We start from the raw sequence: 18317 nt of genomic DNA on the forward strand, positions 1-18317 counted from the left end.
TAAATTGTCACAAAGAACGACGTACGAATCGCATAAGCGATATATTCGAACCGTCGCACTGAATAGAGTCAAATTATTATAACTTCGTGGTCACTGAATGTCACTGTTCACGTTACTGTCCGCTAGAATCGAGATTAATCGCTTCTGCTCGCGATTTCACAGACACGCAGAGAAAGGCCGCGTGGCAGTCTATCGCGTATTACGGCACGAAATGCGCATATATAAGGGCGATAACTCGATTCGTCGCTCGTGCACTCGATAGGTTATGCACTTTTAATTCACCGACTCACGCACTCATCCGGCTCGAAGGACCATGTTCGAAATCTCAGAAGAAAAGGAAATAAAGGGAAAGCGCGGTATGCCGGCGCTCGTGATCGGGAAAAGATGGTGGTTCGCGCGGCGACAATAGGTGAGGCCGTGAAATAATTCACTCGCGTTTCGTAACATGTCGGTGGTCGTTTATTCCGCACGACCACAAGTGCACACAACTACTTCGTCACAATAGACAGCCAAATAACGTACAAAATATAATACAGTGACTTCAATGACCCGATATTTTAAACGACTCGGAGGTCGACCCGGCACACGTGTGTCTCAACTCAGCCATCCTTAACGACCTCCTTCGTCACGACGGATGTGACGACACGACAGCGCTAATCATGTATCGATCTACGCGGAAATCCAGATAAACGCTATCGATAGCTCTGAGCTACGCCGCGATCTCGGAGATGGCGCGCGCATCTCGGATTGCGCGCTTCGTGTCACACTTGCACGAACACTCATAGTCGTCCTAAAATAGCTTGGACGTCTTTAAAATCTGTCAAAAATACGACTTTAAGTCGTCCTAAGGTAGTCTTATGTCCCGATTTTCGACCTCCTTAAGTCATGTCTTAAAGACGTTAATTAAAACGACTTTTAAGACGTTTTTTAGTACACCTGGACGCAATTTCAGACGTTTTTAGGACTTGGTTAGAATTGATTTGTGAAATAAATTATAGAAATTTAAATATATTTTAAAAAATTATATTTATTTTTAAAAATTTTAAGTTACACTTCATGCCGATTCTGAGGAGAGCGCAAAACCGTCGTTATCGTCGATTACTGCAAAATAAAAAATATTAAATTAAAATAAACATTTATAGTACATAATTAAATATTTCTTAAAACTTTACAAATATTTATAATAAAACAAATAATATTTTATGCATTATAATTTATACACACCGTTCTTTGTTCTCCTTTTTTTAATAAGTAGTTTATGCGATCTCCTGCGTGCCGTAACCACTCTTGTATAACCTTCTGCGCATCAGTAAGAGTGCATTTTTCTGTGCTACATATATAATCTGAAACAATTAGAAAATAATTTTTTTGTTAAATAATACATACTTTTTTAAAAAATATGTGTATTTATAATTGTTCTTGTTTATAATTACCTATAATAATGCTGACAAATGAAGTATTTTGTATACCTCTTGATTGCTTTTGCCCTGTCCAAGACAACATCTTCGCTACATTATCATGAACTGTATATTTCATGATATTTCTGATTTTATTGACAAACGATTTGCCTCCAATTTTAGCTAAATAGTTTTTCTGGAATAAAGACAAATAAAGTAGTGATTATATAATTACATACCAACTGCGCCGTGATACTAAGAACTTAAAAGCATTTTTTTAAAATTATAAAAGAAATGGATAAAACACTTACAAATTGTTTTCGGATGTCTCTATCGTTTTGTAGATCCTTCTCAAATTCAAGAAATTTTTCTATTGTTGAAAGTGGAAAATCTGGCAACAAATTTGATTGTATTGTGACCTCCTGCTTAGTTTCCGGATTGATAAGGACATTCATAATCATATTTAGTTTTCGAATCACTCTAGCTTCTGATTGACTAATTTTCTGACTAATTTTCATTTCAGTTTTTAAACGACATGAATCTATAATAGAAATAGGAAAGCAGCATTAATTACTAGACACTCTGTAAATTTATAATTAATATATTTGTAAAAAATATTTATAACTAAATTATTAAATTTACTGCAGCAAGTACGACAAACATTTTCATCGTTATTAATTGCCACATCGAACTCCCATTCAAGAGGAGGAGTATTAACATGAGGCGGATCTAAAATATAATAATTTTTAATTATCTTGTTTCTTTTCAGATTTAATTATACATACCATCCACTTCTTCATCTCCATAGTTACAAATACTGCTTGCACTACAGGGAGAAATCGGTCCTGATGAATTGTTGTTGGCTGTTGTTGAGCTTTCTGTACATTAGAAATCAAATAATGTTTAGTTTTAAAACAGTTTCTTTTATTATTTACTAAGGCGCTGTGTGTGTGTGTGTGTGTGTGTGTGTGTGTGTGTGTGTGTGTGTAAAAGCAAATACGTACCATTTTGTTCTTGTTGATTAATATCACTGAACATTGAAGTACAACTAGCAGATCGCATAGAAGTGGATACATTTAAATTGTGCTTAATTGCACGTTGCATATAATTACAAGGAGGATCTGGCACACAAGTTTTTCTTTTGGCACATGCTGTAAAAAATTGATTAATACTACTGTATTAAAATGTAGTTTGTTATTTAATTACAATAAATATATTTATGTAAAGTTAAAAAAAATAATAAAAATAAATGCAATAACTTACTTTCATCACAATCATCTTGCAATTCATCATAAAATTTCGATTTTTTTATTAATCTCTTTTCTCTCTTGAGAACAAGGTTGACTCAACATTTCAAATTGTCCATCTTCTGAAGTAGAAATATTTGCTGCCTTTTTCTCCATTTGTCGTGCCATCTCATATGTGTCTGCAAAAAATTATGAAGCTTTTCAATTAAATTTTTCAGTATCTAACGTCTTCATATATTATATATTACATTTTTAACATATACATGTACATGTATGTTAACAATGTTAACAACTTATTTATAATTACCATACGGCCCTGCAATGCGTCGATAATGCTTTGTGCTCCAACTACTATTGGGCGGAAGACTTTTCTTAATAGCTGTACTAGCTTGTTTTATGGGCCATTTAAAAGTTCTTGTGGTTTCGTTGATCCAGAGATGTGGTACAATTGAACACCAGTCATCAACAAAAATAATGTAATACATCTAAAATAATATTTTACATATTAAAATATTTATAATAGATAAATATTTATTTCATATATTCAAAAATAATTATTATATAAATATTTAGCAAAAAATACACATATTAAAAATTACCTTCATGTTAAATATATTTTGATCACTTATAAAAATTTTCATAGCTTCTACATTAAATGCAGGAGAGGCATTACATAGTACATATCATTAAAGAAGACTTTAAAGCCTTTCATGTAAATTTCTGTTAAATGTATTACTTCTAAATCCAGTGTTTCGCCATTTAACATCCTACATAGCACGAAATATTACGTAAATATTTCAGTAATATTGCAATATACCAGAAATATTACGCATTATCGTACTATATTACAGAAATATTACTGATATATTACATGTTGATAAATAGCATTGAAATATTACAGTAATATTGTAATATATTGTTGCAAGATAATAAATAATACATATAATTAGAGCGATGTTATTGAGACGTTATTAAAATATCAAATATATTGATACATATATATTATATATATCATATAATATATATGTATCAATATATTTGATATAAGAAAAGTCTATTTGACCGTCATTATTATTTGCTATATTATAAACTCTATTTCGTTTAACCTTTTTATATATTTTTGTAAAATCATTTAAACTTCTTTTATGTGCTAAACGACGTTTGTGTCTATCTGTGTAATCTGTCCACACAATTTCGCCATCTGTTTCTTCACTAGATGACATGTTGATGAATGTCTAGTGTGTATACATATATATATATATATATATATATATATATATATATATACAATTTATATTCGTACCTTTTTGAAATTCAGCACTAGATTAAGTATATAATTTATTGGTGCCAAGTTATTTATTAAATCCTGACACTGATATTACGTGAAAGACACGCGCACGTTATGTTTAAGTAAGTGCGTCTTTATAGCGCCTTTACATTAGATGCTCATTGGTCGAGATAGTCTTATGTTATATATATGCAATTGTGTTATTTTGTGTGCGATAACCTTATATCGGATCGGAATGCATAGTGTGCATAATGTAACGTGCGCAGATTGTTTTTCATGTGATAGTGTCAAGATTTAATAACTTTGATACTAATAAATTATATACTTAATCTAGTGCTGAGTTCCAAAAAGGTACAGATATTAATTATATAATGTATATGTGTACATACATTCAGAAATTTCATGATTTCAGTTTCCTAAAATATCGGTTTATTTTAGGTCATATATTTATCTTTGCCGTGTTTTACCAAACTTGTTGCTTCTTGTATTATTACTAACTGACTCTCGATTAAATTGTAATAACACGCTATTGGGGTTATAATAAGCATAAATATCTTTTTTAATAATGCATAATTTTTCATTTTTCTAGTACTTCAGTTCCCAAGAAACCATATTATATATATATATATATATATATATATATATATATATATATACACATATATTACTATATATATATATATATATATATAATATATATAGTAATATATGTATATTTTTAATGAACTCTTTATTTCTGTCATTTTTTTCAGATTCTCTTTTCACAATAGTTGAAAATAAAATTAGAACATGTATTCAATCGTTGAATTTAATGATGGAATATTTGCTATTCCAACTATTTGGTTAAGCACAGACAAGAAAAAAGCTAAATGGCCTCCATTTGATGAAAGAAAAACTTTGAAAGCTATCTCTAGGAGAGAAGAACCTGATGAAAATTGGGAATTTTTAAGTGTCATAAGAATTTTTGGAACTGCATGTAAAATAATAATATAGGTTTTATATGTTCAATTAATAATATATGTTATATAAGTGATAAAAATACTTGTTTTATTACAGCTGATTATGATAATGCTATGAAAAAAGTGTCCTTAGCAGAACAGCTGACTGATATTAGTGATTCAGAAAATGCAAAAAAGACTAGAAAACGTCGTGCACGTCGTATGTTATCAAGTGAGGATTCTGACAATGAAGAATATCCTCCAAGAAAAAGATCAAACAGAATTAAAAGTAGTATGAAAAAAACAATGAATTCCAACATCCAATATCCAGAATTTCCTTCAACATCCAAATTACCACTTATTAGTATGGAAAATGGTAATTATATATATATTTACAAATTGCATAGCAAGTAATATACTTCAGTCAATGTACTTCTTAAACGCTCCATTAATTTGTGATATACATATTATTTGCTTGAATATAACATAATTTCTTTTCTTGTTTCTATTATAGATAATTCAATTGAAAAACATGATGGTGATACATCAATTGTACATGATGATGATACATCAATTGTACAAAAGAAAAATACTTTTATGAAAACATTCACCATTAAAGATACTTCTACAGATATAGATGTAGATCACACAAGTAATGAAAAAATTGTTGACGTAATTGGTAAGTCATGCATAAAAGTGATTTACAAATAATGGAAATTAAAAATTTTTAATTTTTAAATATTTCTACAAAAATTATGTATGAGGAAGGAAAATATTCTCACGAAAATAAATGCCCAGATAATTTGTGCGAGTTTATATTCCTCTCACGCGTGAATATTACGTGTATAAACAAGATCTCGCAGCTTTTTTTATAAATTTATTAATATAAAAGAAATAGTATACCTAATTTTAATCGAAATGATTTCAAATCAATTACTTTTAAAATGATTCAATTTTTGATTTCTGCTTTATTTCAGAAGCACGTATCTAAAAGATCATGCATAAACCAGAAGAAGTGAAAATCCAATGATGCGATGTCCGAAGAATAGGCTGCAATAAGATTTTTCATTCAACATCAAGAAATGCTTATTTAACAGCAGCTTCTCATTATCATGGGGAAGACTTCGGCGTTTTTTTTTCCTTTATCTATTTTGTATTTAATCTGTTCTCCGGACATCGCATCTTCGGATTTTTACTTCTTTTAATCCATGGAGCACGACTTTTTGGATATCCGCTTTTGGAATGAAATAGAAGTCAAAAATTGGATCAATGATTACTTTAAAAGGCGAAGCATTTTTTCGTCGAGAGATTGGCACCTTACCTGAGAGATGGCAAAAAGTAATCAATTCAAAAGGATATTATTTCGATTAAAATTGAGTGTACCATTTCTTTTATATTAATAAATATAATCTAAAAAAAACCAAGAACTTATTTGTACACTTAATAATAAGTCTGTTAGCTAAACTAGCTGCATCAGTTCAGAGTTTATCTTTCTCCTTTCATTTCCCATGTGGAGAGAAAAAGATAAACTTTGAACTAGTGTAGCCATTTTAGCTAAAAAGAACAAACTTAATAAGATTATTAAAATATTAAGTAATAATCTTTGGTTCTCTATTGAGCGTAAAATTTAAAAGCTTTTTAAAGCACATTAGTCGAAGGGCGAACAATCCGCACGCGCGCACTGTGAAAGCATTGTGCAGACATTTTGTTATCTGGGTAATTGTTAAAATATTAATGTAAATATTGGGTTGGCAAGAAAGTCATGTCGTAATAAGTTTTTGTTTTCGCCTTTCATTTAAATAAAGGAAAAAACGATTTTCTTGCCAACCCAATAATTAATTTTTTTTATTTTCATAGATAACGCAATGTTGACAAAATATAATGTTGACACCTCAATTGTACAAGAGAAGAATACTTCTCAGAAAACATGTTGCATAAGAGAAACTTCAAGAAATATAGATCATACATTTTTAACAACTAATGAAAAAATAGATTATTTAATTGGTAAGCCATAAAATGGAAGTTTAAAAGATTGTTTTTTAATATTTAATTGTTTTTAATGTTGCAAATATTTATAGAATTACAAAAATTATCTATAAAGAAGGAAAATGTTGTTCTTACAAAAATTAATGATCTACTAAAATCTATCAATAGTCTGGATAAATCAGGATATATAGATAATGCTACAGTTAATAACAAGAGTGAAGATGATGATAATATTGCTTCTTTACTTCCAATTGAAGATGCAGAACAACTGAAAAACTTCGAAGAAAAATTAAAAAATAAGGAATTTTATAATCAAGTGGTACACATATTTTTGCAATTTTACAACTTATTAAACAATTTTTTTAAAACTTAAAAGTTTAGTTTAAAAGTCTTTCAAAATCATTTTTTTAATTACATTAATAAAATAAAATGCATTCAACATTATTATTATTACATATACATATTATTATACAATAATATTATTACTACATATAATTATAATATATAATTCTATCAAGAAATAGTAAATGTTGAAAAATTTTATAAAATAAGTAGAAATATTACTACAGTACAAAAAATTAGATATAAACTCTTTTGCTTTAACAAATAATATATATATATTAATAATATATATTATATATTACAAATAATCCACTTTTTAAAGTAGACAATTTCTTTTCCTGACAATTCATCTGCAATGCAAGGTATATATATATAAATTGATATTTTCTGTAGTAATAAATATATTGCAATTAATTTGTTCATAATGCTTGTGCATGTGTGTTAAATTTTCTATGCAGAGTAATCAGTATCTTTCTTTTTAAAAAATGAATGTTTTCATGAATGAAAAATGAAAATGATTAATATGTAAATTTGATTTCTATTTACGCTTATTGAATACATACTAAATAATGATAACGACTTACTATTTTATCATAAATATATATTGCATATGTTATCATAAACATATTGCTTATTATAAATAAAATAATATATTATTTATTTATTTGTAATAATTATTACAGGTGACTAAATTATATTATCGAGGAGGAAAAAATGTTGACGAAGTTGTGAACAAAATAATGAGGCAAATTTTTACTAACTCTCTAGCATGTAGTTACAGTTATCTTGGAAAACAGAAAAAGAAACCGTTTTATAATTTAGTTTTATGTAAATGCGTTTTGGGTAAATTTTGTAAAATTATAATAAATTCCCAGCAAACAAAGTAATAGTAACATAACATTATTGTGTAATAATTTTTCAACACTCAACAGTGTAACTATTACATACAAGGCAATGTTACTTGCAGTTACATTTTTGAGTGGGAAATTATAACAATAATGTTATGTTACTATTATTTTGTGTTTGCGTAAGTTTATATTGTTAAAGATAATTGAAAATAATAATAGAAATTTAATATTTCAGGTGCCGTTTATCGTCATAAATTTGATGTAACAGAGGACTACATCATTAAAAAAATAGGATTTTGGCTTGCTAATGCACCTACTCGTCAGGCTCGAGAAAAGTAAGTACAGTTTTTTAAAATATCACTTACAATAATTAAATTAAATTTTATTGCACAAACATAAATATATATATATAAAATTTTTAGAATAAAGGAAGAAAAAAGCAAGAATATAGAAAAGGAAAATGTAAAATCAAAAGACACCGACGATATTCTTGCACTTTCAGGAAATGAAAGTGAAGATTAAAAAATTTACAAACGGAAAACTTATTGTAACCATATATATATTATATGCCATTCAGTTTGTACTAACATTGTACGTAACATATTTTAATATATAAAGTATTATTGTGTATTAAAATAATTTTATTATTTAATTCCTTGCTATATTTAATATCACATAAATATTACAGAAATATTCATTAATATTACAGTAATATAATTGTGATATATGACTACAATATTACTGCGATTAATCTTCGCGGACATTTTAATATTGCTGTGACATCTCAATAATATTTAATCAATATTTCTGCTATATTTCATGGTAATATTGCAATGGAAAAATAATATTGCTGCAATATTGCTGCAACATTATGTGCTATGTGGGATGTGTATATTCAAATTTTGTGAATTGCAAGGATATGTCGGTATGGGTCGAAGATCAATATATTTTCTTCCCAAAACAACTGGAATGTCATTTTTAAAACCAATATGTTTAATACAAAGAACCGATCCATCTTTTAAGTAGCAGCAATTATTTGGAGATTTACATGTGAGCACAAAGTCTTCGAATTTTATCTTCTTGTGTGAATGCGTACAATTGAGAGGTAAAGTTTTTCCATCTGGTTTTAAAAGTAATGGTTTATCTGTGCTGTGATAGTTCACGTTATACATACATCTTGTTGTATATTCATGTATCCTGTTATTTAATTGCGATAATGGTTTTTCAGATTTTCGTAACATTTTTTTTAATGTCTTCATATAATTCTCAAATGGAAATGCGCTAAATGTATCTAAACACCCATTATTCTGAACATCTTGACAAAGATGTATCAAGTTGTGTACATTGTAAACTATATTTGATTCACCATATAATACTTTGAATGTTTTAACAAAGTATGTCATTAATTCATTTGCATACGCAAATGTCGTTATTGCGCAAACAATCTTCTGGATGACACAAAATTCTTACTGCGGTATGTATAACGCAAAAATGTTTCAAATAAACTTTGTCTAAGTATTTATCTAAAATTATATGTCCAAGATATAAAAGAAACAATCTGAATTCGGTTGCTTTCCATCGGTCTACTTCGTTTATACCACGCGTGTGACGAGCAAACTCAATTGGTATATATTTATGTAATGTTAGTATATCTGTAGATAACGAATCTATAGCAATTGCACGTAACCGAGATATGTGATGTCCCTTGATCCATAAATGTATCATTCTTTTCATAACTCCCAGACATATGAGATGCATATAATCTAAAGGAAAATTGTTTACCATATCTACAGGTAAATTTTCGAAAGACGAAATGGAAACATGATGATCCTCATTGTCTCGATTACGAAAATTGATATCAGTTCTTAATGGGGCATCTTCGTCTAAAAAGACCATTCTGTTATTTAAGTAATCACCTTCGCACCAACATTTTCCGCAACCAAAATATGCGTTATGGCCTTTTGTTGCAGTTACAAAGGATTTAGCGGAAGCATCGCAAATAACTGCTCTGATCGTAACAAGATATTTTTTATTTTTGAACAAAATACCTTTCGTATGTAGAATTCTATATTCCTCACAAAATTCTTGTAATAAATCTGTTGCATTTGTGGGTTTTTTATAGCCATGATAAGCCCCAATAAGAAAGATATCTTTTACACTAACATTACATATTTGACCAAGTATAGGCCATAATTGACTCTGTGAACTTTTGGCAAAAGGTAAGCCGTCAATATTTATATTAATTTCTATAACATCCACATTATTAATATTTGTGCAGTGTTGCAATTTATCTTTCAGCGCTTTTTCCAAACCGTAATGGAAATAATGCCCATTTCCACATTCGCGAGTAATTGTTTTCTTTGGTGTTTTTAGAAGTGACCTAGCATCTCCGGGTAATTCATTACGACCATCTTCTTTTAATATATGCAATAAAGCCGTAAAAGATCTTTGAGTAATGTTATACTCAGTAGCCCATGTACACAACTTTTCATTTAAAGTTCTTTTTTCTGTACTTATAGTACTATCTGTGATGCAGTCTATATTTATATTTTCTACATCCAATACATTATCTACAACATCATCTTCTGAGTGGACCTCGTTTATTGCTTCATTTATTATATTAAGTGATCCTATTGTATTAAAAGTATCTTCATCCGTATATTCCGTATGAATAGAATCTTTCATATGAAGAATATTTTGTTTACATGTAACAGACTTCATTTGAAGCAATAAACGTCGATTTTGTTGTCTGCGAGATAAATCGCGAAATTTTTTTGTTTTGGGCATTGTAATTTCCTTATATTTATCTGTTAAAAAAATATTTTTCGTTCAAAAAAGTACGAAAGCAGAACCTACATTATAACCCATGGAGGTAAGAATTACAGGAGGAAGTGTTAGAATGAGAGAGGTAGCACAAACGGCTATTTTTCTACGCTTTTGTTTCTATGACTGCTCAAATATTTTTGAATGTAATTGTACTATAGATAGCAATATGGCGCCATAACCTCCCCCCCTTCTGGCCGATGCAATCCTCCCTAACACTCCCTCCTGTTATTTCTTACCTCCATGTTATAACCTACATTGTAACATAATCTACATTTTTATTAATTTTGCAGATATGGCTCAGCTACGAATATATTTGTTATTATATTTCTTTATTGTTTTACAAGATTCTCGGCATATTCGACGAGCTATCCCACGCTAAATCGTAAGAATGCAAAATCAAGCAACCGAGAGAAAACACGACCATTTTATATTGTGCACCGCGCGATCTCATTTTCGAGATTCTTAAAGTGTACAAAAATTTACTTAAAATATAAGAAAAAATGAGGAAAGAAAAAACGCCAAAAAAAAGATCAGGACATGACCCCGGTTTAGCCCATTCATAAATAACCAGTGTTGTCTTAAAAAGTCAATACTTAATAATTATGATGTATATTTTTTTTACAACATAACATTATTTTAAATATATATACATACCTTATTTCTGTGGAAAATTTCTTTCTTCTGACACGGATGGAAATATGCCGTATTATATTTGATTTGATCGCAGGAAACCATGCAGACATGCATATCCCATAACGGCACAGAATCAAAAGAGCGTCGAGAAAAGATGCGTTCCTCACTTGTTCAAAGTTTTTATTCTTCCTTTGTTAATGGGAGCTGTAATATAAGATGACTGTAATGTGCAATATATATAAAGTATTATATGAAATTTATGTGCAAAATGTATTTATAAAAAATTCAGAAAAACATTGAAAATTTTAATATACATATATATATATAATACTATGCAATGCAAATTATATTATTATATTTATATTATAAAAATATAATATATTAGTTTTTTTATTCTAATAAGCAGAGAAATGTAAAATAAAAATTATTTAAAAGTTATTTTTTATAATGTATTTTTTTTAATTGTTGAAACGTTTATCATTGATTAATTATAATAAATATATAATTGATCAAATGTTAATTATGTCGAAACAAATATATACAATTCTCATCAGCGTATACATTTTGCTCATTAATATATTTCTCCCAAAAGACGTACCAAAATAATCGCATATACAAAGCCTAAGTACTTTTATAAACTTTTAACTGCCATAAATGTATCGACAATATACAATTCCAAAATTTATCTGTAGCATTTGTCTTTAGCGTTCTACAAATATTTATATATAAAAAATAAGTAATTTTATTAATAAGAATTAATAAACACCATAGTGTAATCAGTTTTTTAAAATATCATTTAAATACTGTTTTACATTATTATATATGTGATATTTTCTTTTAGAAAAAGATTGAAGATAAATTTTAACATGTTAGCGAAATTTACGCGTCTATTCCCGAATTTATCATGCTTAATTTTATCTGTAATTTCATCTGTATGTGTTCTTGTGGCAGCTCTCGTACGTAAGGTTGACATAACCACGATGGTAATTCTAAATTATAATCTAAAGAAACCCTTAAAGTATTATGAACTGTGTGTGTGTGTGTGTGTGTGTGTGTGTGTGTGTGTGTATGTGTGTGCGTGTGTGTGCGTGCGCGTGCGTGAGAGAGAGAAAGAGAGAGAGAGAGAAAATGTAATTATATAATTAAAATAACACTTGAAATCATTCTTTAAGAGATCTCTAAGAATGATCAAGCGCCTCGCGTTAATGAAATTTACGTCAAAATTATACATGATATTTTGATGTTTTTGTGAAAAGAGTAGATTAATACATGGAAATATCTCTTTTCTTTACTTTTTTTTAATGACGTATTGAATAATACTTGAAAAATTAAATATCAAATTTTATTTACCGGTCTTTTCTATCTGCCACGTTAAACGTCTTTCGTGATACGGTAAATAACGATTCCTTAAGGCACATGCAACACTCCTGAATGCTTCCATAGTGAAGTTTGTGGCAAGATTTTTTCTTTCCTCTTGATTTTCTGCTAAACAAAATCTACTTTCTATTTAAAAGCATGCTGTGCAATAATGCGTCAATTAAATATTAAATGATACAATTTGCGATTTACTGTAATATAAAGATTGGTACATACGCATAATGAAACAGCTTGAATAAGTGACCACGGATATACGAAGCCGGTGTTGGATATTGCTCTACGAGCTCTAAATATTCCAAGGCGGACTCCCAGCAAGCGAGATAACGAGACTCAAATACATATGGATTGCAAAGATTTTCTTTTGCCAACATAACACCCTGCACTTGGATCTCCTCGATACACCGCTGCAAATCTTGCATACATTGTATGTTACCGTTAGCGATTACAGAAATTTTCACAGCATCTCTAAAAATTTAAATATTATATATCAAATATCAATATATTTGTATTTCTCAACTATGCGTAGTTGCGCGCTATATTACACTAAAAATGATTTTGCTAAAAAAACAAATTTATAAATTTATTTATAAGATAATACTAATTTTATATATAAGGAAATACTAAATTCAAATCTGCAGTTAAATTTTTAGAATTTTGTATTATGGGCTGTATATACTCGGTAATATACATAGCTATTAGAAATTACAAATGTTGTATAAAATCTATTTTCGAAAATTTATGAATTTTTAACTTCAAAATTAACATGTAAAATTTTGTAATACATAAACTCTAGATATAATACATTTCATCAAAATTCATTGTTTTTTTATATACCTATAATCTATGTTGATAAGTATATTGACAATCTAACAATAAGATGTAATCTATATAATTGGCGTTTTGAAAATTCATCATCTTTCACTTATTCGCTGCTTTGTTTTGTAAATTAAATAATATGTATAAATTTTGTTCTCTAATGATTCGACGCATATAAATGAAAATGTCGTATATGTGTAATCAACATAAAATAGAGATAAAGTTTGGAAAAGTTAGGGTAGTAAAGCTAAACAAATAATTGCACACACAATATACAGATGGATTATAAAATTCCAGAATTGCACAGCAAGTTTAAACATAATATTACGAGAAAAGAATTGTTGGCTTATTTTACACATTAAGATTGAATATGTCAAATAAAAAACAAGAAGAAATAGTCATCTTACAGCTTTAATGTGTTTCCAAGATGCTAATCCTGTCAATGGACCTTTTTGTTCTCTCGTATGTCCGTGGACAGTAAGTAAGCTAGCGCCTGCATCCTTCTGCATGCAAGCATATTCTACAGTGCGACCAATCTCCAGAAACACTCCTAATTTATAGGTGACAGGCACGCATAATCCATTCTTTAAAGTCGACACTATGTATCAGAAATTCACTATATTACATCGTTGTTAAATTCTTCCCTTATCAAGTATAATAGAGACCAATCTTTAAAGTTTCTTTTTCAACAAGAAATTTCTACAATATAAAATGACTATTATTTCACAATTTTTTCCTTTTTAATAATAGCTTCAAATGTATAAAATAAATAAAAATTAAAAGTGCATAAAATAAAGCAGTACGTTTTAAATGCAAACTTGCTCATCAAATGCGCTTGTGTAAGAATTTTCTCTATGTTTACAGAAAAACAAAATGCGCTGAAAAATGTTTATTGAATATATATTTATATACTTAATATACTGGTTGCGTTCCGTTTCGCACATTATGCGCACGAATTACATAGAAAACGTTCCGTTTCACTCAATGCGCGCATAAACAGCGCTTAGAATTCCCTAGATCCCCACCACCTGCAGCGCATAATACACGCATCAGCTACCTCAAGTTTGAGTTGCAGCAGCTTATGCGTTCCATGCGATTGCGTAATTGCATATGGCGATTGATAGCGATATTGTAAAAAGTGTCAAAATAGGAAGAGTCATAGGGCTTGTTCGTTTTAGCTGCACTGGGGCAGCTCTGGGTCTGCTCTAAACAAGATAATACAGGACAAACTATTTATCTGTCCTGTATTATCCTGTGTAGAGCAGACCCAGAGCAGCCCCAGTGTAGCTAAAACGAACAAGCCCATAATGGAAGAGTCATTGATGATTCACTACTATTACTGTCACTCATTTCATCAATTAAAAACATTGTCACATTGATAGCGCAATTTATTGTGGAATCCATTTTGATTTTCCGCTTCTAATGCGTTTAATATCGTTCCGTTTCAAAGCATGTATCTTGCGCATAATAAAACGAAACGCAGCCAATGCGCTAAGCATTAGCGATGCGAACGATGCGTCCTATGCGCAAAACGGAACGCAACCACTATATAATCAAAAAGTAAATATTTTTTAAATCTTTTTTTAATGTAATTTCAAAACTATGTGTGTGCCATAATTACCTGATAACATTCCGGAAGAGAACCATGTTGAATGGTAAGTACGATCTGATCTCCTGGTTTAAGTTTCATCACAGCTTCTTGATGCGTATAACTACTTTTCAATCTATCCCGAGTTTTCGGAATCATCTCGTCTGGACGATGAATTTCTTCACACCAGTGATGCAAACTCGAGCCGGCCATCACCAGGGCTCCGTGGTAGGGAAAGCATGCACACAAGCGAGAATCGGCTCGAGTTTGCATCACTGCTTCACACCAAACTCACCGAATCCATCGTCCAGACGAGAATGTGCATGGCGATGGCGAGAATGCTGCAATAGCCGTAACAACGCTGGCGCAACGCTGAACCGCGAACAAGACCGCAAGGAGCGCGCACGTAGCAAGTGCGTTCGTAAAATCATCAATACAAGTCTATAATTGATTATGATTCATGCAACGAAATTTCGCAAATATATATAGTGAGTGCCATAAATATGAAAAATATATTGCCGATAAGCAACATTAATATTAAAAATATTTTTTGTATTTATGGTGCTCGTTATATTAGCGGAATTACGCTGTATGAATCATAACCAATTAGTACTGTGCTGGTGATTTTATGAACGCACTTATTGTTATGCAAAAATTATTAAATTGTCAAAACTGCCATATAAAAATGTCTGACAGACGTCTTTTTTCTAATATTTTAAGACGTCGTAAAAAGATTATCCAAAAGACGGCCGTAAGATGTCTTATTTTAAAAATCCTTAATGCGTCTCAAAAAATTGTCAAAGATACGTCCTTAGGACGTCTTTTTATAATGTCAGAAAGACGTCTTAAAAAAGACGTCATTCGGCCGTCTCTAGGATTTGCATGTTGTCTGGGTAGTTAATACTGCAATAGGAGAAACTATTGTTGATTATGAATATGTACCGAAGAATGGTATTTTGTGTGATGTGAGAGCGACTGATTATCATAATGAAAGCAGTAAATTTCGCACTCGTCCAAACGGTCTTGATGTATCTTTAAAACCTTACTTCGCGGACAATATATCGCACGAGGGTTATCTAATTACAACCGGCGTGGAGAATAATCCATCCAATTGGAACGGATGGCACAACAGCTTTCATTCAAATTGGTCTCAACAAATAGAACAGCATGAAATGTATACATGGGCCGATGGCCATACGAGCGGTATTGTGCAACCACAAGTGCACGTCGGCCTCACTGGTGTACCTGCCATTAATCCTGGCACGGAAACAACAGACTTTCAAAATACATCTGTTTATTGGAGCGTCGAATGCGAAATTACCACTCATCAGTATAACAATTCGTGTTATCACATCGGTGCCATTCCTCATACAAATGCGCCGCATTATTATCCCGACAACTATATAAAGAAATATTACTCCGGCAGTACGTTTAATCATCATCCGAACTTACATGTGAATGAATCGTATGCCGAAACTTTTAACAATCAATATGATCAACCGTCTAGGACTGTGCCTATTATGGTTAGTGTTGGACACAAGCTGGCAAAGCAACGCGCATGCATCGAGCATACCGCAAGACTCCACGGAATTAGGACGCAGCAGGAGAGTGCACAATCTCAGCAGTCTACTGGAATCGAACCAGTGATCATCACTGAGTGATGCGATATTTCCCACAGCCAGTGATGCGATATTTCCCACAGCGGTCCCGGTTCCGCTGCCTCACACAACCTTACAGAAGCGCTACGTCACGTATCCGTGTGAGCTCGGCCGTTCAACCAATGGAAGAGAGCGAACGCTCCCTTCCACCGAGCCGACACAACAGACGATAAATGCATGCTACTTGCATGTTAAAAGCAAGCGTTTCTGATTCAGAAAAGAAATTCTGAGGCGAGTGGCTGGAATATTAGAGATCACCTGTTCGAAACCTGCTTTGTGCAACTTTTTTTTCTTTTTTCCACATTTGTTTCTAACATAGTAAATTATTAGATAATATTTTTTTGCCCAAAAAAATAATATTTTCTATTTATTATTAATATTCGCATATATGAAACTAACAATTTTAGAAATAATACAGATCTGCTTTTGTTAATAGAAAAATGAAGTTATTTTACAATGTTGCAACAAAGTGCTAATTTAACATATGCGAATATTTTTAATAAAGATAAAATAATTTTTTTTAGCCAAAAACATTATCTAATAATTTACTTAAAATAAATATCAAAAAAGGAAAAAAAGTTACAAAATCACAGTTTTCAAACACGAGATTTTTAATATTCTTGCCATTTGCCTTACTCGTTTAGCCATGCTTGTTATTTTACATTTATCAACATAAAAGATTACACGCCTGCAAAGCTTTTAATTATTTATTTTAAACTACTGCATATTAGCAAGAGTTACTGCAGTAACTACATATACATGTACTGTGGAGATTAGTGGAGGAACACAGTAGCATATTAAAACTTCAGTCAAATAGATGTAGATTGGTAATTTTATTAATACTATTAATAAGTAGTGGTCTTCCGCACCACCTTTGAGGTTCCACTTATGGCGCGTTCGATTTTTTTTTAAGTGGATCGTCGCCTGGAGCCTTATTGTACCACTTTTTTTTACACCTGTTATTTACAGGTTAAAATAATTTACAGTAGTTGACACTGTATTTTTGTATCTATATACTTACTGTACTTTGTATACTCATTGTACTTGTACTTTTGCGCGTTGCGCGTATATTGGCGAGTTGGGAAAATTACTTACTTTATAATTTTTTATAAATACAAAATATATTTTGTATTTATTATGCCTGCAATGCTTGTAAAATGTTTTATTATTTTATTTAAAAATTATTATATGTTATTTTGATATTGACAGTCCAGCAACATCATCAATATCTGCAGCATGTAGCGTTATATTACTTTTTTTTTTCTTGGGGCTACTAGCATATAATGTCTTTGCCGATATGAGAGACAGATGGTTTTCATCAATTACCATGTTTAGAACCGTTTCTTTTCTAGACTTTAAAGCCGATTTTAGAA

The 18317-nt window shown here is 30.4% G+C and overlaps 2 protein-coding genes across 10 annotated transcripts; one reads left to right on the top strand and one right to left on the bottom strand.

Moving 5' to 3' along the window:
- Window positions 1-504: 504 nt before the first annotated feature.
- Window positions 505-15648, bottom strand: LOC136999091 (uncharacterized). 3 transcript variants are annotated; one of them, XM_067358280.1, is made up of 14 exons: window positions 15320-15647; window positions 14106-14296; window positions 13099-13347; window positions 12856-13001; window positions 11527-11709; window positions 2952-3129; window positions 2661-2823; window positions 2402-2548; window positions 2183-2275; window positions 2040-2126; window positions 1709-1938; window positions 1434-1593; window positions 1225-1343; window positions 505-1101 (listed from the first exon to the last, which is right to left on the bottom strand). In XM_067358280.1, the coding sequence occupies exons 8-14, from the start codon at window positions 2499-2501 to the stop codon at window positions 1099-1101; spliced, it is 792 nt and encodes a 263-aa protein (XP_067214381.1). In that variant the 5' UTR covers window positions 2502-2548; window positions 2661-2823; window positions 2952-3129; window positions 11527-11709; window positions 12856-13001; window positions 13099-13347; window positions 14106-14296; window positions 15320-15647; the 3' UTR covers window positions 505-1098. The 3 variants fall into 3 exon arrangements, with proteins under 3 accessions (XP_067214381.1, XP_067210612.1, XP_067217276.1); XM_067354511.1 differs by having other exon boundaries at window positions 505-1343; window positions 15320-15648; XM_067361175.1 differs by lacking the exon at window positions 2040-2126 and having other exon boundaries at window positions 505-1343; window positions 15320-15648.
- Window positions 3954-8769, top strand: LOC136997009 (uncharacterized). 7 transcript variants are annotated; one of them, XR_010888543.1, is made up of 10 exons: window positions 3956-4283; window positions 4685-4908; window positions 4989-5246; window positions 5385-5549; window positions 5848-6874; window positions 6949-7175; window positions 7524-7560; window positions 7882-8026; window positions 8282-8381; window positions 8469-8767. XR_010888543.1 is itself a non-coding variant. In XM_067349245.1 (9 exons), the coding sequence occupies exons 5-9, from the start codon at window positions 6736-6738 to the stop codon at window positions 8566-8568; spliced, it is 603 nt and encodes a 200-aa protein (XP_067205346.1). In that variant the 5' UTR covers window positions 3954-4283; window positions 4685-4908; window positions 4989-5246; window positions 5385-5549; window positions 5848-6735; the 3' UTR covers window positions 8569-8769. The 7 variants fall into 7 exon arrangements, 6 of the variants coding, with proteins under 6 accessions (XP_067205346.1, XP_067203400.1, XP_067204229.1 ...); XM_067349245.1 differs by lacking the exon at window positions 7882-8026 and having other exon boundaries at window positions 3954-4283; window positions 8469-8769; XM_067347299.1 differs by lacking the exon at window positions 7524-7560 and having other exon boundaries at window positions 3954-4283; window positions 7882-8041; window positions 8469-8769.
- Window positions 15649-18317: the final 2669 nt, after the last annotated feature.

Source organism: Linepithema humile, chromosome 1 (assembly GCF_040581485.1).
Source record: "Linepithema humile isolate Giens D197 chromosome 1, Lhum_UNIL_v1.0, whole genome shotgun sequence".
In the NCBI taxonomy this organism is placed as follows: domain Eukaryota; kingdom Metazoa; phylum Arthropoda; class Insecta; order Hymenoptera; family Formicidae; genus Linepithema; species Linepithema humile.

Excerpts from the sequence above, each read along its gene's own strand:
- LOC136999091 (XM_067354511.1), bottom strand. The coding sequence starts at position 2,501 with ATGCAACGTGCAATTAAGCACAATTTAAATGTATCCACTTCTATGCGA. Across the intron at positions 1,939-2,039 it reads TGTTTGTCGTACTTGCTGCA|ATTCATGTCGTTTAAAAACT; the intron begins GTAAATTTAATA and ends TTTCTATTATAG. Across the intron at positions 1,594-1,708 it reads GAGACATCCGAAAACAATTT|AAAAACTATTTAGCTAAAAT; the intron begins GTAAGTGTTTTA and ends TCTTTATTCCAG.
- LOC136997009 (XM_067347299.1), top strand. The coding sequence starts at position 6,736 with ATGTTGACAAAATATAATGTTGACACCTCAATTGTACAAGAGAAGAAT. Across the intron at positions 7,176-7,881 it reads AGGAATTTTATAATCAAGTG|GTGACTAAATTATATTATCG; the intron begins GTACACATATTT and ends TAATTATTACAG. Across the intron at positions 8,382-8,468 it reads ACTCGTCAGGCTCGAGAAAA|AATAAAGGAAGAAAAAAGCA; the intron begins GTAAGTACAGTT and ends TAAAATTTTTAG.